General features: G+C 39.5%; 1 protein-coding gene and 1 long non-coding RNA gene across 3 annotated transcripts in view; one reads left to right on the top strand and one right to left on the bottom strand.

The window, feature by feature from the left end:
* Window positions 1-20,676, top strand: part of LOC148110091 (uncharacterized) — a 33,169-nt gene extending 12,493 nt beyond the window's left edge. Inside the window, exon 3 of the long non-coding RNA XR_015724524.1 lies at window positions 20,608-20,676. This is a non-coding gene — a long non-coding RNA (uncharacterized LOC148110091). The remainder of the gene's footprint in view (window positions 1-20,607) is intronic.
* The window catches only part of DHX29 (DExH-box helicase 29), a 42,389-nt gene continuing 35,294 nt past the window's right edge, over window positions 18,416-25,510 (bottom strand). For both annotated transcript variants that reach the window (XM_045794331.2, XM_087862143.1), the window contains 6 exons: window positions 25,042-25,178; window positions 24,538-24,631; window positions 22,628-22,927; window positions 21,617-21,748; window positions 20,515-20,611; window positions 18,416-18,712 (listed from right to left, as the gene is read on the bottom strand). In XM_045794331.2, the coding sequence (XP_045650287.2) occupies window positions 18,651-18,712; window positions 20,515-20,611; window positions 21,617-21,748; window positions 22,628-22,927; window positions 24,538-24,631; window positions 25,042-25,178 (822 nt within the window). In that variant the 3' untranslated portion in view covers window positions 18,416-18,650. The remainder of the gene's footprint in view (window positions 18,713-20,514; window positions 20,612-21,616; window positions 21,749-22,627; window positions 22,928-24,537; window positions 24,632-25,041; window positions 25,179-25,510) is intronic.

The raw sequence follows: 25,510 nt of genomic DNA, 5'->3' as shown, positions 1-25,510 counted from the left end.
TCCTGGTGCGAACATGTATTTCAAATGAAGTAGTAAGTCTAAGACAAATGAATAGTGGAAGCTTAAAAAAAAAGTCTCCTGTTACTAGACTATAACTACACTGAAATACTGTAGTTGTCTGTCCTGCTCTTCCACAGCCAGGATTTAACAAGTGCTTTCTAAGTGCTGGGCATCGCTCTAAGTTCCCTGCTTGCATAGAATGTGGAGAGGAGAGGCTGAACATAAAACCGTAAACAAAATATAAACGTTTTCAGACCATATAGTAAGTCCTGCGCACAGATTTGAGTGTGCTGGCCTAGGGCGTGAAGAGGTATTTACATTGGATGGTCAGGGACGCCTCTTTGAAGAGCAGTTCGCCTGTACTGCTTGTGTCCACAGGTAAAAATAGGTCTTTTTCTTTTAATGTTGTGCAAATCCATTCCCTAAGCGAGATTTCTCGTCACAGTGCTTACATCGATATACCATTGTTTGGGGAGCAGTATCTCCCGGTGGGGAGGAACTCCTACAAATGCTTAGATTATGATAGTTGAATTCTCCTACAGCAGTTCTCTTGAGCTCATTTGCAAAGCCGTGCGCGTGAAGGAGCCTCACTGTATACAGTGCGTTTTCCCCACCACATGAAAGCTAAAGCTCATACATCTCTGTTTGTCGTCGTTGCTTTTATTTTTTTGAATGACGAGGCTGCAGCCTGCAGAAAGGTCTTTTTATGCCTCTGGGGCATCCTTTGTTACAATAACCTCAGGCTTCTCTGTTAAACAGGGGAGAGCCATGCTGTCTTTTCTTTCTCTACCACACAGAAAACAGAGAGGCAGCCATTAGTATCTTCAGACTGTGATAAAAGAACCCCGAGTCCCAAATGTAAAGCAAAGCTGGTCCTATTGAAAAACAACAAAGGGAAAGGTGGAAGGGCGCAGTGTGTAATGCACCTGCTTTAATGTCAAATCACAGGGTGCAGATCAAAACAGAGCAGCTGTGGAGGGCTGCCTAGTCCTCTGTTTCTTCGAATTTATGAGAAAAGGCACCGAGGGCCTGCAGGGAGCAGAAGCTCTTAGCAGGTAGCAGGTCAGGGTGCCCTGTTGAGAGGCAGCATTGCTCTCTGAGAGTCGAGCTATGTGGGTTTGAAACGAATGGATGCGGTGGCTGGATTTTTTTTTTCTTCCCACGTGGCAAGTCCGGATGCTAACGTCGTATCCTTCAAGAACAATGTTTCTTCATACTTGGGAGAGACAGACACATGCCCAGTTTTCCCAGCATTGTAACCCCGTTTCTGTATGATTATCGTATCTGCGGTTTCTAGTCCAGCTTGGAGGGATAGATGTGTGAATCCCTGAGGAAGCATCTGTTTTGTTCCAGACATTGTGCTCTCCCGTATTCTAGATTATAACGTTAACTTTTAACTCAAAGACCAGTCGGAGGTTGTATTTTTGGTGAAACACACAAAACAATATTAACAGGGAACTGTGAAAATTATTTTCACCCAAGTTACACATTTAGAGGATGTGCCTCATTTACTTTGGTGAATCACAATGCCTCTTAAATACGTAGGCCTTCTGGAAAGAGCAATGATAGTCACATGCACCCCTTGTCCAATATGGCAGTCAGAATACTCACTGTAAGAGTAGGTTACATCAACCACTGTTCATTCAGCGTGTGCCCTGAGCCTAGCCCATTGACTTTTTCATCACTGACATTTATTGTATATTCCTGATTAGAGAATTAATCCCTGTTTGTTACAATAAAATTAGAAAAACATTTTTTAAGATTTTTTTTTTTGAGAGAGACAGAGAGGGTGACGAGGGGAGGGGCAGAGGAAGAGGGAGAGAGAGTCCTCAAGCAGACCCCTCTCTGAGTGCAGAGCCGGAGACACAGGTTTCTTTCCCAGGATCCTGAGATTATGACCTGAGCAGAAATTAAGAATCAGCCACTTAACCAACTGAGCCATCCAGGAGCCCCCAAATTAGAAATTTTTTATATTGAAGAGAATTTTAATATTTTTATAATAGGAAACACACTCAGTACCTATGTGTATATTTAAACAGCTACACACAATGCATATATATGTGTTTTTATATATACTTTTTAAAAAAGTTTCTTGTATGCTATCAGAGTTGTATGCTATCAGCCATGTGTATAGGAGAGGTAACTTGGTAAACTTGCCATAGTTCTTTATTGCCTAAGACTAGAATGTGACACATTTTTGCTCACATTCCCATTGATGAGAAATACAACCACATGATCCCAACCTAATCCAATGGTGACTGGGAATACAGGGTCCTTGTATGTCCCGAAAGAGGAAACCGTGTAGCCTGTGTATTGCATTGTCTCTGTCCCATCTCCTTTATCTCATTTAACATTGTATCATGGCATTTCCCCCCAAATCATTAATTATCCTTCAAAATTGTGATTTTTAGTAACTACAGAGTTTTCCATCACATGGACATACCATTCTTTACTTAGTTAGGCATTCCAGAAGTTTTGTATACAATGACCCACATCCCTTGCTCCACAGTGATTTCTGAAGTTTGGCAGTCAGACTGTTAATTGCCTTCGGGATGTCTGGTTTGTTGGCATTTATTTAGAAATGTTAGGATGCTCATGTTAAAACTGCAAAGGAAAAATTTCTCTCTGCCTTAGCATAAACTTTTCCAGTCTGCAGCCACGAGCAGAGGGGTAAAACTACTTAGGTCCCCAGATCCCCCATCTTTTCAATAAATGGAGTATTTCTCTCCCATATCACCCTACTATTGTTTCTCCTCATTCATACCCAGTCTATGTCCTTCTTTCCCAGGCAATTTTTTTTTTTTGGGGGGGGTCCTTGAAACCAAGTAATCTTAGATTTCTACCGCTCAGTTTTTCCCATTTTCCTCTACATTTCACCTCCTTCCCCACCCCCCTCCCTCTCCAAGGTGCTGGGCTTGCCCACCACTCTTACCACTTCCCTTTGTCCATAGGGACTCGGGATGAACAGAGATGTTAGCCAGGTGGGGAGGAGAGAGTGCATGCCCAACCAAGCTGAATAAGACTTACTTATAGTTACTTTCAGCAGATGGTGCTTTAAAGCAAATTCATAATTCCATTGTACAATTAAATATAAATTGTGTATGTGTACCCCCATCAGTCTCTGAATTCCGTCTTCTACATAGAAATTAAGTAGGTGATAAATATAAATTATCTCCTCTCTGGCATTTTGGAAGAGTGCAGGTAATTTGTCTTAGAATTCTTTATCCTAAAATGACTGGTTCTAAGTCAAAATCAGTACAACCTCTGGGTTTACCAAAATGGGTTAGGAAAGAGAAAACCTAGTGAGTCAACGTGCATAGCCAGCCCTGATTCTGTCTGGCCTTCGCTTCACACACAGTGTGGGCACTGCCCTTTGGGCCACAGCTGCCTCACTCACATCTTCTCTTTTGTTTTCTGGAGGCTAGGCTAAGCTCTTTTACAAGCAGCTTTTCTCAATAACAGAGTGAAAAAGAAGATCTAAAGAACTGATATTTGAAAACTGGGAACAGATGTTTTTACTAGGCATTGATGCTTTATTTTATAAATTCTAGGCTAGAGTTCTACTAATAAGTAGTTTGACTTTGTCCTGGTCTTGCCGTTCCCAGATCAAGTATCCTAGTCATGTGAGGTCTCTATGCTAGAATGAATTTTACTGGTTAGGCAGCTACCTTACTCATTACTACAATTATATAGCAATTCCTTTTCTGTATGTTCTCAGAGATTCTTTTTTTTTTTTTTTTTAAGATTTTATTTATTTATGTGACAGAGAGACAGCCAGCGAGAGAGGGAACACAGCAGGCGAGTGAGAGAGGAAGAAGCAAGCTCCCAGCAGAGGAGCCCGATGTGGGACTCGATCCCGGAACGCCAGGATCACGCCCTGAGCCGAAGGCAGACGCTTTAATGACTGCGCTACCCAGGCACCCCGTTCTCAGAGATTCTTAACCTGAGCTTCAGGCTGCCCAAACCTAATTTTAAAATCTCTTTCTTCATCTCTTCTGGAAGTTCTTAAGATTGTCATCCCATAAGCCCTGCCACTACCCTGGCCCTGTGTTTCTTAGTCTTGGTTAGTTTGTCCAAACTCAATCATACTTCCTGGCTAGTTCTTAAGGCTGGCACTTTGGTGAAGTTGTCTTCTTCACCTGTGAGTCTAGCTTTACACATGGACTGGTCTCCCTAGTGTCCAAGTGGCACGTTTGATAGGGCTCTCTTCACTGCAATGCGCCTCTGTGAGTCAGCAGAAAATACTTGATCTGTTTTGGGTTTTTTAAAAATTTATTTATGTTAAGTAATCTCCATACCCAACGTGGGGCTTGAACTCATGACACCAAGATCAAGAGTTCTGTGATCTGCTGACTATTCCAGCCAGGCACCCCACTTTATCTGTTTTTGCTGCAAATTCTTGCCTCCCTGGTGGATTTCTCATCAGGTTCTGGTTTCTTGGACAAAAAAATCCTTAAAATTTTCCCACCCCAGGTCCCAGTGAAAGATCACATCTTTCTTAGTGTATTCATCTTCTTTTTCATTTGGGTAATTCATTATGATTCTCCCAGAGGAGTCACCTCTTCTGAGCAGCTCATCACAGCTTTGCCTTGGTCAAACACTTCAAGGAGATAGTAGGAACAGATTCATCTCCAGGGGAACTAGTTGTTGAAATTAGTAGACAAGGACTTTAAAGTAATTATTTTAGGGGCTCCTGGGTAGCTCAGTCAAGTTAAGCTTCCAAGTCTTGATTTTGGCTCAGGTGATCTCAGGTCATGAGATCGAGCCCTGTGTCTAGCTCTGTGCTCAACACAGAGTCTGCTTGAGATTCTCTCTTTCCTCTTCCTCTACCCTTCCCCCACTTATGCTCTTTCTTAAATAAATAAATAAATAAAATATTTTTTTAAAAAAATTATCTTAAGTATGCTAAGGAAAATAGAGGGCAAGATGGATAAAATGGGCAAAAAAGAATTTTATTGGGGCACCTGGGTGGCTCAGTTGGTTAAGCATCCAACCCTTGGTTTCAGCTCAGGTCATGATCTCTGGATCATGAAATTGTTTGCTGGGTCAGGCTCCCTACTCAGCCTGGAGTCTGCTTGGGATTCTCTCCCTCTGCCCCTCCCTGCCTGCTTGTGTCCTCTCTCTTAAATAAAAAAAAAAATTGGGGGGGTGGGGCGCCTGGGTAGCTCAACTGGTGAAGCATCTGCCTTCGGCTCGGGTCATGGTCCCAGGGATCAAGCCCTACATTGGGCTCCCTGCTACACGGGGAGCCTGCTTCTCCCTCTCCCTTAACTGCCACTCCCTCTGCTTGTGCTCTCTCTCTCTCAAATAAATAAATTTTAAAAAAATTTTTATCAGATAATTGAAATCTATAACAATAATCAAATGAGCATATTATAATTGAAAAATATCTAAAATTGCAGTCATTGAATGACTTTTTTATTTTTAGATTTTGTTTATTCAACAGAGAGAGATAGCGAGAGAAGGAACACAAGCATGGGGGAGGTGGGGAGGGAGAAGGCTATTGGGAGAAGTTCGGTAGAAACTATCCAAACTGAATCAAAGATAAAAAATACTGGCGTGGGGGAAGCACAGAACATAAAGTAACATGTAGGGTACAGAGAGTCTAACATATGTGAAATTGGGGTTCCAGGAGGAGAGGAGAGAGAATAGTTATGAGGCATTACTAACAGAGATGATGCTTGAGAAGTTACCAAAACTGATAGAAAAAGGTAACAGATTCCAGAAGCTCAGTGAATCTCAAGCAGGATCCATATGTGTTAAACAACAACAACAACCAACTCTCCGCACATCATAGGCACACTGCTTTTGTCCAACAATCAAGAGAAAAATCGTAAAAGTAGGAATGGATGTGGGTGGAGGTAGAAGACATGTTAACCTTCAAAAGCATGAGAAGAATTACGGCTGACTCTCAGTAGAACGCGTGAGAGCCAAAGTGCAGTGGAATGGCATCTTTAAAGCGCTAAAAGAAAAAGCAAACCTAGAATTCTATATCCTGTGAAGATACCACTAAAAAAGTGATGGTGAAAAAAATAAGGGTGAAATAAAGATGTTTTCAGCCAAAAGCTGAGGGAATTCATCACCAGCAGACCTGTACTATAAAAAATATTAGCAGTAGTAACAATAAAGTTTTGGTGTTTATAATGGATGTAGAAGTGAAATATATGAGAACATATTTAACACAAAGGGTGGGAGAGAGTAAAATGAAGTTAAATGTTGTAATGGTTATTGTGTTATCTGCCACCATGGGATTTTAATTTATGGAGGTAACTGAGTGACCACACAGAGAGTCTAGTGCCGTTGGAAGACGATTTATTACATTTCCTGAGAAAAAGGGACACGTCATGCTGTGCAAGGCCACACGGGGAGCACCAGGTTTCTGTCAGGAGGCAGGAGCAGGAATGAGGGGAAAGCCTAGGTCAGAGACTTTATTGGGGTTTCCATGGGAAAGGCAAGGCAGGGCCAAGTAAACAGCTTAGAGTTGGCTTCTTTGAATAATTCCAGGGGGCTTTGGGCTACAGGGGTGGTCTCCAGTTGCCTGGTACCTGGCCCCTGGGATGATTTAGGACAGAGGACATTTAGCTTAATGTGTGAGAGTTAGATAAAAGGGGTCCTTGGTGTAAACTCAGGATTGGTTTATTTGCATATGAAAGGGGGGATCCTGGCTAAGCCCCTTTCTGTCTCCCAGAATTGGCTAGCCCTGGGAGGTGCACTGTCTCCTCGGTCAAGATTTTTACATTATCAAAACATCATAAGATTCAGAAAATAGAAAACATGATTAATAATTAATATTAATAAACAATAATCATACAGTGTTCAGGAGGTGGTAAATGTTACAGTCTAACATAGGCAGGAAGGCGAGGATGCATACTGAACATCTGGAGATGTGCTGTCTGGTATAGTCGGTACTAGTCGTGGGTAGCTATTTATATTTAAATTAATTACAGTTACATGAAAGTACAAATTTACTTCCTTAGTCACATTAGCCACATTCAAGTGGTCAGTAACCACATGCGGGTAGTGGCTACCACATTGGAGACACCAGATACAGAACGTTTTCCTCAGTGTAGAGTTTTAGTGAACTATGCTGCTCTAGGGTAATGACTAGATTAATACAAAACAGTTCAGGTTAATAGAGTACATAAATGGAATAAGAACAATACTTGATTAATGCAGTTGAAATCAGAATAGGATGGGAAAAGGAACCAAGAACTTATAGGACAGCTAGAAAACATATAGCAAGATGGTAGACTTAACCCCATATGTAGAAAGACTTAAAACCCTTGAGTTAAAAGGCAGAACGGATAGCGATAGAAGTCCGGAGAGTGGCGCCCTCTGCAGCCCGGTGGGAGGCATTGACTCGGAAGGAGCAGGATGGGGTCTAGTACCGGCGAGCCAGGGGGAGGTTTACCTTCTTCGCTTTCCATGCTCTCCTCCTTCATAGACCTTCAGTACTACTCTTGTCATTAAATGTTCTATAAGGAGTATCACTTCACCTTTTCCTTTTGGGCATGTTAGCAGAAGATTGAAGTTGTGGAGGAAAAAAAAGTATATGTGACTATTTTTTTCTTGTGAACACATGCTGTTGACTGTGTGGGAAACTGAAGGTGGGTGACTCTGGGCTTGTATCATCAGTCGACACCCTCGGCATTGTCAGGTTAGGATTACGTGGCTTCCTTCTTGGTCATGGGATGATTTTCTAGTAGTGGGTGAAGACCAAAGTTACCTTGTGATCGCTCAGAGCTAGAGGCTTCTCTGACAGTATTTTTAAAGTTCATACTAACCTTCCCTTGTGCTGAGTGTGTTTCTAGCCCTTGTTCAACTTTCACCTCTCCCTTTTCAAACCCCATTCATTCTGTTAGCTGTTTGCTGTGCGCTTCTTGGGCTTGGATTCTTTTGAGAATAATAGGGCAGTGCCCAGGACTCCAGATTTTTCACTCCCAGACCTGCTCTGTCCACAACCATCCTTGAATTTTCTCTGTGTTTCATACCTCACACCCAAGCCACGAGCAAGTTCTATCATCGGTAACTTCTAGAATCATGGTTATTCCCCATATCCAGGGCTGCCACCCTGGCCCCAGCCACCACCATCTCTGATTTCAGTAGCCTCCAGAAGAGTCTTCCAGTTTTTCCCTTGTCCCCTGTCATTTATTCTACACAGTGGTCTGTGATCTAATTTCCAAGTCAGATTATTTTACTCTTTTGCTCAGAGCCTGCCAGTGACTCCTCACTTCACTTAAAATAAAAGCCAAAGTCCTTATAGGGGCATGGGAGGCCCTATGTGACATGGGCAGCCTGACCCCTGACATCTAATGTTCTCTCCCTTGACCTCTCAATTCCACCCCCACTGGCTGACGTACAGACCCTTGACTCCACCAGCCCATTTTCCTGCACTAGAAGTTTCCTCTACTTGGAATTCTCACCAACCATGTCTTCGTGGCTAGTTCCCTCCCCTTTGTCAAGGCTTTGCTCTGTCACGGTCTCAGGAAGGCTTCCCTGACCATGCAATTTAAAACTGAAATCCTTCCTCTCTACTCCCTGCCATTGCGCTCCCATCTCTTTTCTGCCCATTATCAGCTGACAAGCTGTTGAATTGTCTGGATTATCACCCATCTCCCTCTACCGGAAACCGTGAAGAAAGAGATTTTTGTCCTTTTTTCCACTGCTCTGCGGCCAAGACCAACCACAGTTTATGGAAACGCTCAGTGAATGTGCTGAGTGGTCAGGAGTGTTGATTGGAAACATGGCAGTGTAGCTGCTTTCCGGGCCATCTTCTTGCCTTTTTTCTAGCCTTAATCCATCCTTTACCACTGTTACTTGTTCTTCCTTAAAAATGAAACAAATTATACATAAATGCAGAACCCATATTGCATACAATACACAAATTCACCCTGTTGCAGTGTATGATTCAGGGGTTGTTAGAGTCGTGTAATACCCTCACACTCTAATTTTGGAAGCTTTGCATCTCCCCAGAAAGAAACACCTTTCCCCTTTATACCCAGCCTCTGGAAACCACGAATGTTTTATGTTTTCCATCTGTTTTTATGAATTTGCCTATTCTGGGCATTTTATACAAACAGAATCATATCATATGTGCTCTTTTGTGACTGGCTTCTTTCATTTAGCACGTTTCTATGGTTCATCCGTGTTTTAGCACGCATTTAGTACCTCATTCCTTTTTATGGTCAAATTATATTCCATTGTATTGTTATAGCGTATTGACAAATTTTTAAAATTCATTTATCATCTAATAGACATGAATTGTTTCCGCTTTCTGGCTTTTGTGAATAATGCTGTTGTGAATATACATGTACAGACTTTTTTTGAAATTGAAGTATAATTGATACACAGTATCCTACTAGTTCCAGGTATTTATCATACTGACTTGATATTTTTATACATTATGAAAGGACCCCACGAATAACTATGGTTAGCACCTGTCACTGTACAAACTTGCTACAATATTACTGACTGTATTCCCTATGCTGTGCATTGCATTTCCTTGACATGTATAACCACAAGATTTTACCTCTTAACCCCCCTCACCTATTTCACTTGCCCTCCCAGCTCCTTCCCCTTATGGTAACCAACAGTTTGTTTCCTGTTTCTGCGAGTCTGTTTCTGTTTTGTTTTGTTTTTTTAGATTCTCCATGTAATTGGAATCCTATTGTCTTTGTCTTCCTCTGTCTGGCTTATTTCACTTAGCATAATACCTTCTAGGTCTATTCGTGTTGTCATGAACAGTAAGATCTCGTTCTTTTTTATGGCTCTGAGTATTCCATTGCGTATTTATACCATATGTTCTTTACCCACTCCTCTCTTGTTGGGCACTTAGGTTGCTTCCATATCTTGGCTTTTGTAAGTAATGCGGCAGTGAACATAGGGATGCATGTAGCTCTTCAATTTGGTGTTTTCATATTCTTCAGATAAATACCCAGACATGGAATTGCCGGATCATATCATAGTTTTAATTTTTTGAGGACCCTCCATACTGTTTAACCTATTGGCTACACCAACTTCCATTTCCACCAACAGTGCATGAATGTTCCCTTGTCTCTATATCCTTGCCAACACTTGTTATTTTTTTCACTGTTTGATAATAGCCAATCCGATAGGTGTGAGGTGATATCTTGATGTGGTTTTGATTTGCACTTCTGTGGTGACTAGTGATGTTGAGCTTCTTTTCATGTGTCTGCTGCCCATCTGGATGTCTGTTTTTGGAAAACATCTATTCTAGTCCGCTGCCTGTTTTATAATTGTTTGGATACTAACCCCTTATCAGATGTATGATTTGCCAATATCTTCTCCCATTCCATAGCTTTTCTTTTTATTATGTTATTGATTTCTTTCATTGTTTAAAAGATTTTTCATTTGATGTAATCTCATTTATTTTAGGTTTTGTTTCCCTTGCCTGGGGAGACTGGTCCAAAAAAATATTGCTGAGACCAATGGCAGAAAGCTTATTGCCTGTGTTTTTTCTAGCCGTTTTATGGTTTCAGGTCTTACATTCAAGTGTTTAATCCATCTTGAATGTATTTCTGTGAATGGTGTAAGATAGTGATCCATTTTCCTTCTTTCATATGTGGCTGTTCAGTATTCCTAACACCATTTACTGAAATTCTTGCCTCCTTTCTCATAGATTACTTGATCTGATAAGTGTGGGCTTATTTCTGGGCTCTCTATTCTATTCCTTTGATCTATGTGGCTGTTTTCTTGCCAGTACCATACTGTTTTGATTGCTAAGCTTTGTAGTATAGTTTGAAACCTGAGAGCTTGGTATTTCCCACTTTATTCTTCTTTCTCGAGATTGGAGATTGCTTTGGCTGTTTGGGGTCATGGACAGCTTGTTGTGTGGACGTAGGTTTTTACTTCTCTTGGGTATACAGCTAGAAATGGAATTGCTGCTGGGTCCTATATTAGCTCTTTGTTTAATTTCTTGAGGAATTGCCAAACTGTTTTCCAAAGCAGCTCCATGATTTTTATATTCCCCCAGAACTGTATGAGAGGTTCATTTTCTCCAAATTCTCCCCAACACTTGATGCTGTCTGATTTTTTCGTTATTTTAGTAGTAGAAAGGAAGTATCTCATTGTGGGTTTGATTTGAATTTCTCTATTAACACTCTTACACATCTTTTCATGGGCTTATTAGCCATTTATATATCTTCTGTGGAGAAAAATCTATTCAAATCCTTTGTGTTCTTTACTGTAGTAACACACACACACACACACGCACGCACACACATGGAAGATCTACCCTCTTACTAAAGTTTAAGTACACACACAATATGAACCACACTGTAAGTACAGTGCTATACAGCGATCTGTAGAATTTTTTCATATTATGTGATTGAAACTCTATACCACTGAACAGCATCTCCTCATTTCCCCCTCCTCCCAGCCCCTGACAACCACCACTCTACCTTCTGTTTCTGTGAGTTGGACTACTTTAGGTCCTCACATATGGGGAATCATGCAGTGTTTGTCCTTCTGTGACTGGCTTATTTCACTTAGTGTAATGCCCTCATTGTTTATTTATGTTGTCACATATGGCAGGATTTCCGTCTTTTTGAAAGTTGAAAACAAATACATCGCGTGCATTTACCACCTTGTCTTCACCCATTCATCTGTCAGTGAACATTTAGGTTGTTTCTACTTCTTGGCTATTATAAATAATGCTGCAGTAAACATGAGAGTATAAGAATCTCTTTGAGATCCTGATTCCATTTCTTCTGGACAAATATCCAGAAGTGGGATTGACAGTAGTTCATATGGTAGTTCTTCTAATTTTCTAAGGAACTTCCATACTGTTTTCCATAGCATCTGCACCGTTTTACATTCCCACCATCAGTGCCCAGAGTTTGCAATTTCTCTGCATCCTTGCTCACGGTGGCAATTTTCTGTGCAGTGTTTTGTTTTGTTTTTGTTTTTTTTAGTTTCTTTTTTTAAATAATGGCCATCCCAACGGGTGTGAGCTAATGTGTCATTATGGTTTTGATTCGCATTTCCCTGATGGTTAGTGATGTTGATTATCTTTTCATATACCTGTTGGTCGTTTTTTGTCTTCTTTGGAGAAATGTCTATTCAAGTCCTTTGCTCATGTTTAGAATCAGGTCATTTGGGGTTGGTTACTGAGCTGTAGGAGAATATACTGCTTTTGGAGGTTAACCCTTGTCAGATACATGGCTTGCAAATATTGTCCCCCGTACCGTAGGTTGCCTTTTATCTCTTGTGATGTTTCCTTCGCTGTACAGAAACTTTTTAATTTAGTCCTACTCTGTATCTTTGCTTTCTTGCCTGTGCTTTTAGCGTCCTACCCAATAAATCATTTTCATTACCTGTGTTATGAAGCTTTCCCCCTAGTTTTCTTGTAGGAGTTTTAAAGTTTTAGATCTTACTCTTTGTTTAATCTATTTTTAGTTGATTGTTGTGTGTGGTGGAAGATGGGACTGCAGTTTTATTCTTTGGCACGTGGATATCCAATTTTCCCAATAGCTTCTGTGGAGGAGACTATCCTCTCCCTGTTTAGTTTTGGCACACTCCTTGAAGGTCACGTTGACCTCATACATGTGGATTTACTTCTGCGCCCTCTGTTCTGTTCTGTTGCTTTGTATGTCTGTCTGGGGTATCCCAACACCATAGTTTTGAGCATGTAGCTTTTTCATGGTTAGAAATCAGGAAGTGTGAGGCCTTCAGCCTTGTTCTTTTTCCTCAAGGTTGTTTTGGCTAGTCAGGGTCATTTGCGGTTCCATTATAAATTTTAGAATTGTTTTTCCTATGTCTGTAAAAAATACCATTGAGGCTTTTATAGGGATTGCATCAAATCTGTAGGCCACTTTAGGTAATACAGACATTTTAACAGTATTTAGTCTTTTGATCCATGAGCATTTAATTTCCTTTTATTTGTGTCATCTTTATTTTAGCAATGTTATTAGTATACAAATCTTCTGCCGCCTTGGTTAAACTTCTAAGTAATTCACTATTTTTTATGCCGCTGAAAATGGGATTGTTTTCTTAATTTTCTTTTTGGACTGTTCATTGTTAAGTGTGTAGAAATGCAACTGATTTTTATATGTCAGTTGTTTATCCTACAACTTTGCTAAATTCATTTATTATTTCTAATAGTGTGTGTGTGTGTGAGAGTGTGTGTGTGAGAGAGAGAGAGAGAGAGAGAGAGATCTTTAGGGTTTCTACATAAAATATCATGTCACCTGCAAACAGGTAATTTTACTTCTTCCTCGGCTTTGAATGCCTCTTATTTCTCTTTCGTGCATAGTTGCTCTGGCTAGCACTTCCAGTACGATGTTGAATATAAGTGGCTAGAGTGGGCATCCTTGCTCGTTCCTGATCTTAGATTAAAGCTTTGTTTTTCACCATTCAGTATGATGTTAGCTGTGGGATTTTCATATATGGCCTTTATTATATTGCAGTAATTTCCTTCTTTTCCTAGTTTGCTCATTTTTTAATTCTGTTGTCTTTTTACCTTTGAGTTGTAACAGTTCTTTATGTATTCTAGGTACAAGTCCCTTATCAGAGATATGATTTGCAAATAATTTCTTCCATTCCACGGGTTGTCTTTTTACTTCCTTACGGTGCCCTTTGAAGGACTACTGTTTTTGCTTTTAGCTTTATGATGCACTAATTTTTTGTATATGGTGTAAGATAAAGGTCCAAATTAATTCTTTTGCCTGTGGATATCCATTTGTGTCAGCACCATTTCTTGAGAAGACTGTTCTTTTCCCATTGATGGTCTTGGCATACGTATTACAAATCAGTTCTCCGTAGACGGGTTTGCTTATCTCTGAACTCTCAGTTCTGTTCCATAGATATATATGTCTATCTTTATGCCAGTACACTGCTCACATTATTTTTCAGTGGTCTTTTCATTTTTCCTCCCTAGCTGAGTGACCTCAGAAAATTGAGCGTCTTAGGCTGTTTCCTTATTTGTAAATCGGAAATACATTACCCATCTCCCCTCAGGATTGTTGTCAGGACTGAACAAGAATATGATAAAGCTTTTATTAGTCAGTGCTTATCACATCATGCTCAGTTAAAAAAAATTAATCGAAATCTGCTTTCCTTTAATGTTTCCTTTGCTTCCAGCTAATCCTAATAAAGACTGTAATACTTTTAAGTGTAAGAGTTGATTTAATGAGAAGAGGTTGGCATACTCCTGTTCCACTACCAGTGTTCAACAAGTTTTTACCTGAAGAGCATGCCATTTTCTCATATGATCCTCTCATTCATTCATTCATTCACTTATTCATTCATTTTTGCTGTCAAGGTTGCAGGGCACTTTCCTGCTTTCCCCAATAGCCATAACACAGAAGCCCTGGCCTAGTCTCCATCCTTTTCTTTCTTTCTTTTTTTTTTTTTTTTAAAGATTTTATTTATCCATTCGACAGAGATAGAGACAGCCAGCGAGAGAGGGAACACAAGCAGGGGGAGTGGGAGAGGAAGAAGCAGGCTCCCAGTGGAAGAGCCTGATGTGGGGCTCGATCCCATAACGCCGGGATCACGCCCTGAGCCGAAGGCAGATGCTTAACCGCTGCTCTACCCAGGCGCCCCATCTCCATCCTTTTCTTACATCCACACTGATAAAGCAACATGTTGGCCCTCCTGTTTCTGAACCTACCTTCGGTGATAACCATCTGTATTTTGCTATCCACCACCATTGGGTTTACTTATTATTGCAAGAGTTACAGCTCAGATTTTAAATTCTGAAATCATTTTCCTTCATCAGCCTCCTTACGTTTCACTTATTCATAATGAATTGGGATTAGATCCTGACCTCTAATTCCTCAGCCTCTTTATTTTCCTGATCCATGACCTCTCTTCTGGCCCCGTTTGCCTCTACGTAAGCATTTTTGGTCAACAATTCAATGAGACAATCTCTTTCATTCTAAGATCCCATATGGTTCCTTGAAAGCAAAAAAAATGCCCACCATCAACTTAATCGGCTCATCTCAAGCCCCTAAGCATTCATTGCTGAGGAAAGCCAAAGCCTTTCCAGCTTGTTTCCGATATTCTTCTTGAGTCCATCGTTGGGCTCCCTCAGATGCTGATATTATTCTATATAAATATATATACATATATATATATATATATATTTTTAAGTAGGCTCCACGTCCAAAGCTGGGCTTGAACTCAAGACCCTGTGATTGAGAATTGCATGCTCTACGGACTGAACCAGCCAGGTACCCCTGATGCTGGTATTGTTATTGTCTGCTGGTTAGTTCTGTTTCGTCTGTAAATCACTGAGGATCTTCCCATCCTAAAAGATCTCATTCTTCAACGTCTTAGGCTGTTTCTTCGTCACATCTGTAGAGCGCTCTTCATTTGGGGCACCAACCTTTTAGTGTGTATTCATTCTCTAAAAATCATGCTTTGTGTGTGTGTAGGGCAGTTAACATAGCAGGCCTCAGGCTGCTATCCTTAGAAGGTCCTGCTTGCACGGTTGGCTCTTGGCTGGAGCCTGAGCACTTGGCTTTTGAAGAGTTCAGTGTTTTTCAGATAACACTGTTTGGCCTGCTTGGGGCACTTAATACCTGCTTTCCTTCTGGGAGTCTGGGATTTTTATAGTTATGGTTTTGGTCTTTGTGCCTACGTGACCAGCCTCAAGTAAAATACCCGTGGACTCTGAGTCTCACCTGGGCTTTTGTGGGCAGAAAGACTGAACGTGTGTAGGAAGCCTCTGTGTAGATTCCTCCAGATTCTGTGTGCTGTCTTTTTCCCTTACTCATCCTGCTGTGTATCCTTTCTCTATAATCAACTGTACGCTCTGATTCCTGCAATCTTCAAATGTATGTGCTTGTGGGACCTGTGACCACGTCCTTCCTTGCCACCCCTAATTCAAACTGCTCTCTAAAGTTTGATCTCTTTCTGTGGTAGTCTTTCCTTAGTCCGTAACACTCATTGATAATACCCTTGCTTCCAGAAACTCTCCTTCCTTGACTTCCACAAGAAACTGCAGTCATATCTGAACTCCTTGTTCTCCATTCCTTCACACATTATTCCTTCATTCAACAGACACAACTGAATGCCTGTATGTGCCACACACTGTGCTCAGTATACGCGAGTGAGTGAAAGTCATGGTGCAGCCGATGGTCTAGTGGGAGAAGCCAAAAAGCAGATGTTACATGTTGAGATAAGTACCACGTTGTGAGAATCATTAAATGGGGAGAGGTACTTCAGGAAGGGTGGTCAGCGAGGAAATCAGCAGGGTGGTCTGTGGAGACATCATTGATGCAGGATAAGGTCTGTTTGGTAAAGAATACAAGCAGTACTTTATAGCAGAGAATAGCACGTGCAAATGTTTAAAAAGCCACTTGGAATCTTCTAGGATTCAAAAAGACTATGGTGTGGCTGAAGCACTGTGAGAAATCTGGGAGAGGAGGAGAGGAGGTTGGAGGGTAGTGTGGAACAGAACTTTATAGGTCATGGTTAGTTTTTATTTTAAAGGCACTGGGAGACCAGAAAGGGTTTAAATCAGCTAAGCAATAGGTACCTTTCAAAACGTCATTCTTATAAGGATGTGATTTTATATAAATATATATAATGGGGCATTACTTAGCCATAAAAGAATGAAAGCCTGCCACTTGCAACAACATGGATGGAACTAGAAGGTATAACGCTGAGTGAAATAAGTCAGAGAAAGACAAATACCCTGTGATTTCGCTTATGGGGAATTTAAGGAACCAAACGAAGGAGCAAAGGAAAAAAAGAGAAAAACCAAAATACAGATTCTTGATTGTAGAGAACCAACTTGGTGGTTACCCCAGGGGAGGTGGGTCAGGGAATGGGTGAAATAGGTGACAGGGATTAAGGACTACACTTGTCACGATGAGCACTGAGTAGTGTACAGAGCTGTTCAGTCACTATATTGTATACCCCGGAACTAATATAACACTGTTAACTGTACTGGAATTAAAATGTGAAAAATAAAAAAAAAAATTAAAAGCTGATTCTTAAGAGTTGTAGAGAAGAATGGAGTACAGAGGGATAGGAAGGGGAGAGCATAGTTTGGTGATTACTACAGTGACATAGGTGAACGATGACCTGGGTTGGAATGATGGCTAAGGAGATGGAAAGGAGTGAATGGACTTTGAGATAGGGAGTTCTGCAAGATTTCAATCTCACTTGTCTTCTGTGTGCTCTCCCCTTTGGTGCTTACCCCCACTCTCATGTCTTGAACGATGATATCCCTATGGAAGACTCTAACCCGATGGCCCTAATCCTGATGCCTCTTTTTGCCAATTTCAAAGGAGTAACGATAGGATTACATTTCAGAAATTTAAATGGTTCTAGAGCCATCACGCCTCTGCCACTTACTGCCAGTTTGATCTGAGCCAAGTTACTTCCCTTCTCTGTGCCTGCTTCCTCATTTGTACAATGGGGATAACGTGCCACCTACTCATATGGTTGTTCGGGGGAGTAAAACCAATACAGAAAAACCATTCGGGCGCCAGCTTGCTCATCCCGGGCGATGGGAAACATTAGTTCTACTGCAGGACTCCACAATTTCTGTCTCCATGTCACCAACTGAACTTCCTCTAGCACCCAAACTAGCTCTGTGACCTGACATGTTCAGTTCTATCAATGGCACTAGCTAGTGATTCCAAACTGCAATCATATTTGACTTTGCTGTCAATTCCTTTACCGCGCTGCAGGCAGAAAGTTAAAGTTAGCGATTGCTACTAAGTATTTTTACTTCCACCTGCACATAAAGTGAGTTATAGCTTCTTTTATTCATTCATCAACAAATACTGAGTACCTATTAAGAGAGTCCAGCAGTTGGACTAGATTCTTAATCTTTTGTCCTTCAGACACAGTTCCTGCCATTTGGTCTACACGGGACTGTTTTTGAAGTTCTTCAACAATCTTGACTGGAAATGAAGGGAAAACTCCTCTGTGTAATCAAAATGGAGTTTCAAAAGATTCTCTGCCGGTGAACCAACTAAAACCCTTGAAAAATATCTAAGCATATTTTACTATCTCAAAGTAACTGACTTTATTAATTCAATTATGGGTACAAAGAAGGGTTCAAGGGCATTGATAGCAAAGCTTAGGATTGAGGAAGATGGCGTAAGCTGTCCGCCCCAAGGCTAGCAGCGCCGTGCCTGCCTGCTCTCCAGCGCTGCGTCCTTGTGCAGGGCGAGCAGTAGTATCTGTTCATCCTTAGTATTTGATAAGCAAAACAGAAACCTGAGTAGCTGATTCCTGAAGTTGTTCTTTTCAAGGAAATTTAATTACAACTGGTTTTGGAGTTCACTTTCTCTTGTGGGTCAAGAAAGTCTAAACTCTCCGGATAAGAAGGACTGGTAGAGGATGAGGTGTAAACACAGGCAATCAGGACCCTAAGTTACAGATACTACAGACACAGGCCTTGATATAGGCACATAATGATGTAGAAAGCATGGATGATACCAAAGAATTTATTGTAAATGTAGTGGTAAATACATTGCAAATAATTATCATTAAAAAGGAACTAGAAAATTACACATGTTTAAAAGTATGTGCTTTTTTTTCCACCACCTTTAAGTTATGGCTAGTACCAACATTTTAAGTACTGGAATACTTAATGCGATGGTCCATTTTCACATAATTTCATGACATATCTTCATCTTTGTATTTAAAGCGGTTGACCATGACTTTCAGTTCCCATTATGATTCTCTGTTTTTATCAGTTCTGTAATGATCTGTAGAATCTTGTCATCTGAGTGGAAGAAAAAAACACCCATGAACAAAGTCATCACCTGGCTAAATTCCCAATGTATACACATGTGAACAGCAGGCATACTTCATTAAAAGATTCTTTTAAATTAGAATACAATACTAATACCAGCAATAAAATAGAATCTGTTGCCCTATATTAATTATTGTTATAGTTATTTGACACCTGCTCTCACAAGAAGTAGGCTAACGCCCAAAGACATGATGTAATGTAACTATTTGTCCTTTATAAGGAATTATTTCTTTAAAAATTCCGTTAAGACAAGGGGTTTCCTAACTTTGTCAGCTAGCTCAGATACACTGAAGGATCTATTGACTGTTCCATGGTCTTGAGAATATGTCAGATTTCCATAGTATGGACAAAGAAGGAACTGATACCAGCTGCTCCATGTTTAGTCCAAAGGAAACAAAAACTTTGAGCAGGGGAGGGCTCTTGGAGAGGTGTCAATAGGGAAGTGACAGATCTTTCTACACAACAAAAGTATCACCAACTGATTTGACAAACAGAGCAACAGAGGCTGTAGTATTTGCTAAGGACGTTATGTTAACAGATGCTTCTACTTTTAAATAGTTGTTCCGAGATTGTGACTTCCTAAGAACTTAACTGCTTTTTAGATAGGTGTAATTATCAGGGCTGCGAGACTGAAATTCTGTCTTGTATTAGCTCAGCAAGAGAATGCCCTGAGTTTCAATGGTTGCAATGGGAAATTCTGATAACTGGGCCCATGGCCTGACACTCAAATTCTTGGGGGCTACTATGACATTTAAAAAAAAAAAAAAAAGAAAAAGAAAAGGTCATTTGCTGCAAGGGAAACAATGAAGGTCTAGAAAGAACCATGAATTCTAAGCTCCCTAAGTTTCAGGGTATAGCACTAGAACAGTGGCTCCCAACTTGCCTATGAAAATTAACTGAGATACTTGTTAATAAATACAATCATATTGAAGCCCACTGATCAATTTTTAACATCAAAACCAAATTTAAATGCTCCCTGATGTGATGCAATGGGAGGAACAGAGCAGCAAGTAGAAAATATCCTTTTCCTAGAAATCCAATTAAAGCTTTGGATACAACTACTATAGTCTGCAGGATATGTAGGGAAACACATTAAATCAAAGCATGAAGAAGTAAGCAACCAAATCCTAAATGTGAGAAATTTTACCAGTAAAATAATCCAGTTTAATAAAAATTACTCTGTTTAAAAAGGGATCCGGATGGTAGTAGAGGTAAGTGTTATAAATTAAGGGATTAAAAACACACAGGCCTCTCCCATAAAGGAGATTAAATATGTCTGGGGTAGGTCTTTGGACTTCGTATTTTAATATCTGCCAAGATGATTCTGATGATTTGGCAAGTTTGGGTGGGAAACACTCACCAGACTAACCGAAAACTCAGGTGTTTATTGAAGGTTTCTATTGAAGGATAATGTACTTTTTAAACACAGACTAGCTCTGCATTTGTGAGTATGGTAGATACAAACATGCTGGAAACCTCACAGTTCCTTATAATCAAAATTTACAATGCTCAGTTTTACCATCCTTTTTTTCTGTGAAATGGCCAGAAGTTTAGAAGTGAAGCTTAGAAGAGGAAAGAGTAAAAGGATCTTAAGAGGATAACTGGATTGTGAATAATGAAGCAATGTCTAGGAGTCTGATGGAATTCAGCATAAAATAAATTTTATGAAAACAATATTTAATCACATGGACCATAAGACTTCAGTGTGCTCTAATGTACTCCAATGTTTAAAAATAGATGGTTTTCTACTTACATTATAATCAAATACTTACTTTCAAGGGACATCTTAGGATTTTCAAGCTTTTTTCTTAAAACAGAATCAATGAGAACTCTGAGCTGCTTGAAAATGACGGCTATTTTTACAGGGGCCTGTTGAGAGGAGATAACAAATTGGCCAAAGTTAATCCCTGTGAGTGTGAATAAACGAAGGTAAGCATGTACACCTTACCATCTGCTTAAACACATCTGGACTTCAATAGAAAATGTTATTGGAAAAATACAGGCAAATTATTTCCTGTAGCTTCTCTTACAATAACTCTGTGGGAGTGAAGACTGAAATTTGGGGGAAGGCATTAACAGCTTTATTGAGGTGTAATTTACTAACCTTAAAAATCTACTCATTTTTAAGTGTGCAATTTGATGATTTTTAGTATATTTATATAGTTGTGCAACCATGACCACAGTCCAGTTACAGATGATTTCTATCACCCTGTTCTCTTGGAGAGAACTGCATATATTTTTAAAGTTGCATTTAAGTTTACTTCTCCAGTCTTAGACAAATCGTGATGGCATTCGGTAACAGAATGTATTAGATTTTTTTTTAAGCTGGTTAGCGTTGATGGGGTTACAAAGAAATAAGCTTATTGCCGGTAGCAGTGATTGGTCTAATTTTTCCAGAGAAAAACTTGACTATACTCATTAAAAGCTGTGAATCTGTCTTACAGATGGCACAATATAACAGAAGGTGCTTTAAAAGTCCTGGTTGGCCAATAACAATTCATTTAATCTAAGAAAGTTATTTAAACTTCTCACTGAACTTACGTGTCTCATCTATAGACAGGAAACTACGGAAATTAATAACAAGGTTATCAGGGTAATAAATTTGAGATAATCCATGTAAAGTTAACCACTGAAGTACATGACACATGGCAAGTTATTATTACTGATAATGCAATCTGTAATAGTAGCAATATTTTATGATTTTCATACTTACCAGATTTAAAACAGTATAGGCAAGATAAAATAAGGAAGTCTTCCACTTTAAGTCAAATGATAGGAAGAGATTATGCAAACGCCAATAAAATTTTAAAAATCTACCTCGGTGGTACTGCAAGTAGAGGATTTTAATGTTAGGAGACCAGTTGTAGCATGTACCTGAAAACAGATCCAGCCATCAACAGAAAGAAGACGTTCCCGGTGTTGAACTTCGATATCACCACCAAAAAGTAAAACTGGGAAAGGGGTTATTAGGGTAGTTTCCCTCAGGTATACTCGGGTATACCTTACCTGCATCGGAATAAAGAGGAAGAAAAAAACGTCGCAGCCTAAAAATGTAAGAAATTCATTTATGTTTCACATAAGCATTTTTCTAGAATTTGCCCTTTTAAGATTCACATCGTAAGTTTTGTAAAGCTACCTTTACGTTCTCATATGCACATAATTTGCCAATGTTATAATAATCACATTCACCATCTGTGCATTTACACTATAAAAAGGCATTTTAAAACATTAATTGTAAGGATGAATTATATACCTTGAACATAAAACTATGAGCAAGTAATTTTATCATGCCAATGCTTAGCACAAAAAATAAAACTTTCAAAGTGTCTGGTTTCTAGACCAATGTTCAGCTATGGCCACTAGTCAGTAATTCCTCATGTTTTACATTTAAGTTTTACGACAGGGTAATGATTTTTTGAGCCAGTGCTTGAAATTACGGATCCTTGTTAGTTTATAGCAAGCTACAATTCAAAAGATTTTTTTAATTGTAAGCTATAAATAATTGCTTTTAAGTTATCCTGGGTTACACTGTGACTCAAACTGTTGCCAGGTCATACAGAGTTCTGCCTAATCCCAAACCCCCTTATTTGAAATGCACGTATAACATGTCTTCGTTCTCTGCTGAGGTAGCAACATTTGGTGAAATCTCAGGGAACTGATACATGATGATGGTCAGAGTAGAAACTTTAATATTTTTCTTTCATTAAGTGAAAGAAATAAGGACTTTTTTTTGATGAAACTATATACATACTGATTTCAAATAAGTACAAAAATAAACAGCTCAATTTAAGAATGAAATATAGTACCTGTCGGGGCATCCTAACTTGTTACCACTGACTTCTAGAATAATGTTCTGAACAGTGGAATTAAGATTGAGCACTTTACCTTCTCCTGGTATAAAAGCCACCCATAAGTTTGCAAATCTCGATTTACTGAGGATGGATGTACTTGTGCTTTGCCTTGGGCTGTCTCCACAATGCAAGCCAATTTTTCTGTAACATCAACTGATTTTGTATAGATTATCTTCCCCACATTGTCATACAGTCCAGCGGCCAGTACAGCTTTAAGAAGGGCAATTTCTTGGAAGGAAAGGGTCTGTGAGGCTCTGTTTCCTTCCCAGTCATTAGAAGTTGATGATGAAAATCCCGCTGCCTTAACCAACTTGATTAACTCTTGCTTTACATCCTAGATTGGTTTATGTTAAAAAAAGACAAGATCGTAATTGATTAAAATAGAAAAACTGACAACGCTTTAATATATATTGCTGCTTCCTATCAAAACTGACAGGATGCCAAATTACGTAGTTAACTACAGCCCTAATCAAATGAGGGAGGAGAAAACGATACTGGTAAATCAAGGATTGAAGAATTACCTATTTCTACATCCCAAGACTTTACATGTCATAAAGCATAATGTCTAAAATGTGAGAGCAATAAAAATGTGTCTGAACACATTTGCATTCAATATATTTACTTTACTAGTAGCTCTCTCCACACAATGAGGATGGTCACAGAGGGAACTAGTAATTAGAGAAAGAACAGGGGAGGAATCTTGATCCTGGAATGCAAATACTTCGTTCCTTTGCCCCTGAGAATCTCACCTTAATTCTAACAATGACACTGTCATTTAATCTAAAATTATTGCCTAAAATCTGTATTAACCTTTAGTAACTAAGTGCCAATCAGCTTAAATTCTATAGGAAGGACGAGCATTTTTCAAAGTAAACAGGATACAGGCGATTAAAAGGTGATATTTACATTTAGGATTTCCTTTAGAGTTCTTGTTTGGGACTGAAGAGACTTTGATTCCAGGTAAGAAAAGGCCAAACAGCTGCCCTAACACCACAGGGTAAGTGAAGAGATGGAAAACCTCGCAGCCCAGGGGAGGTGGAAAAGGCTCACAGAAGGAAGGAGGGGGGAGGCAACTGGGCGGCTGGAAGGGAGTGGAGACCGAGGAGAATCCCAGTGAGTTAGCCCAGAGGCAGCGGTTTCTTTAATTTATCCCTTTATCTACTTGCAGGAGGACAAAACTCATTCTGAGAGATGTCCCTGCTCTTATCCCAACCGTTATTTTGAATGACAAAAAATGTGTTAAGTTATATGGGAATAAAATATTTAAGCCTTTAAAATATGAGCACGGAGTAGAGGAATTATGTGAGATACATTATTTGCTGAATACTTTCATAGTGTGTCTGTAGTAACTGTCTGCCTTTAGATGGTGTGCTAAACACCGTGTACCAAGCGCCAGGAACATTATTTGCAGAGGCGCCCTGCTTTTGCCATCACTTGTCTTTAACTATACTTCTACTCTCTCTCCTCCAAGAAATAATTCTGATCCTCAAGAGTAGAAAAAACCTGAGTGATGGGCACAGCTGTTAGGTTTCCCTTCCCAAGAGCAGATTTATAAACCCGGTCACAATCAGCCACAGGGAGGGATGCCTTGGATGCCTTTCCGTGACTATCATCCTACCTGCATCTAAGTAGCTGGCTAATATTCAGGGAAACAGAAAAGAATTTCCCTAAAAGGAATTGGGGCTCTTAGGAAAAATGACTAGATTCCAAGCCTTGGAAGTATTTTATGATTATTACATTATGGTTGTTAAATACTATTTTAAATCACTGTAGCGATACATAAAAGTTACCTATTACAAGAAACAACAAAAAGTTATAAATTTATTAATTCACTAAATTAAATCTGTACTATGTGTCAAGCACTATCCCTGGCATTTCTTTTTCTAAAATAAGCCTACTACTCAACCATATGCCCCCGAGTTAGAAAGTTGTACTAAGACTTACCTCTAGGGTTAACAGTGATGTTCGATTAAGAAAGTTCCTCCGGCAATATGCTACTTCAGAACGATAGCCGCCTTCTTGCCGCGCTTTTTTCCATCTAGATAAATAAAATGACCGAAGTTCAACATGTTTTCTTTTCAAACTCTTTTTCAGAGGTATTAGCCAAAGTAAGCTTAATTAAATTACAATCACTTAAGGGAGGGGGTTCTTAATGGTTGTAGGAGCTACGAATATAATATGAACTTCAACGCTGAGATTTTTTGTGGATGATAGTAAATTATTAACTCCAAATACGAAGTAATATAGACACAACAATACAAAGTACATTACAGTCAAATTTTGGAAAGGATTATAAAAATAGACATCTTTAAAATAATTATACCTTGCTATATGAACTAAAAGGGAAATCTTAGATATATCTTCTTAATGAACATCAAAGATAAATTTTTAAAAAGTAAATAACCTCAGGTCACCGACTTATTGACAACACCCAGATTATTTCTTTACCCTAGGTATGCGTTGTAGATTGTCAGGTGGTCTGAATCGGCCATAGCCAAAGCTGATTTTGCAAGATCTGCCTCATCTTTCCGACCAATTGGTGTAGTAAAAGGAGACTTCTCGGTCATCACTGCAGCTAGTGTTGCCTGTCCATAAATAAGCAAAACATTTACCATTAAAGAGGCAGACATGGAAGGATGATGTGTAAAAAAAGCAAATCCTACAACAGTCAGTCCCACTTTCAAGTTGCATGTTTCTTCTTTTCCAGTACCTTTACTGTGTTCTACAATAGCTAACATTTTCATTTTAATTAGTTACTTTGGGCTTCATTTTGTTTAATTTAAAAAATATATCACTTTTAGACCATATTTATAAGGCGGTCACATCACCAGAATCAGATAAATACCTGAATGTGTGTACAGTGATTCACAGTCTGTCACACAGAAGCAATCCCAGAATCATAGCTCTTACACCTTGA

The sequence above is a fragment of the Ursus americanus genome, chromosome 5 (genome assembly GCF_024610735.1).
Source record: "Ursus americanus isolate L20-20 chromosome 5, mUrsAme1.1.p, whole genome shotgun sequence".
Classification (NCBI taxonomy): Eukaryota; Metazoa; Chordata; class Mammalia; order Carnivora; family Ursidae; genus Ursus; species Ursus americanus.
Note: the sequence above shows the minus strand (reverse complement) of the source record. Positions and strands in the feature narration are given on the sequence as shown.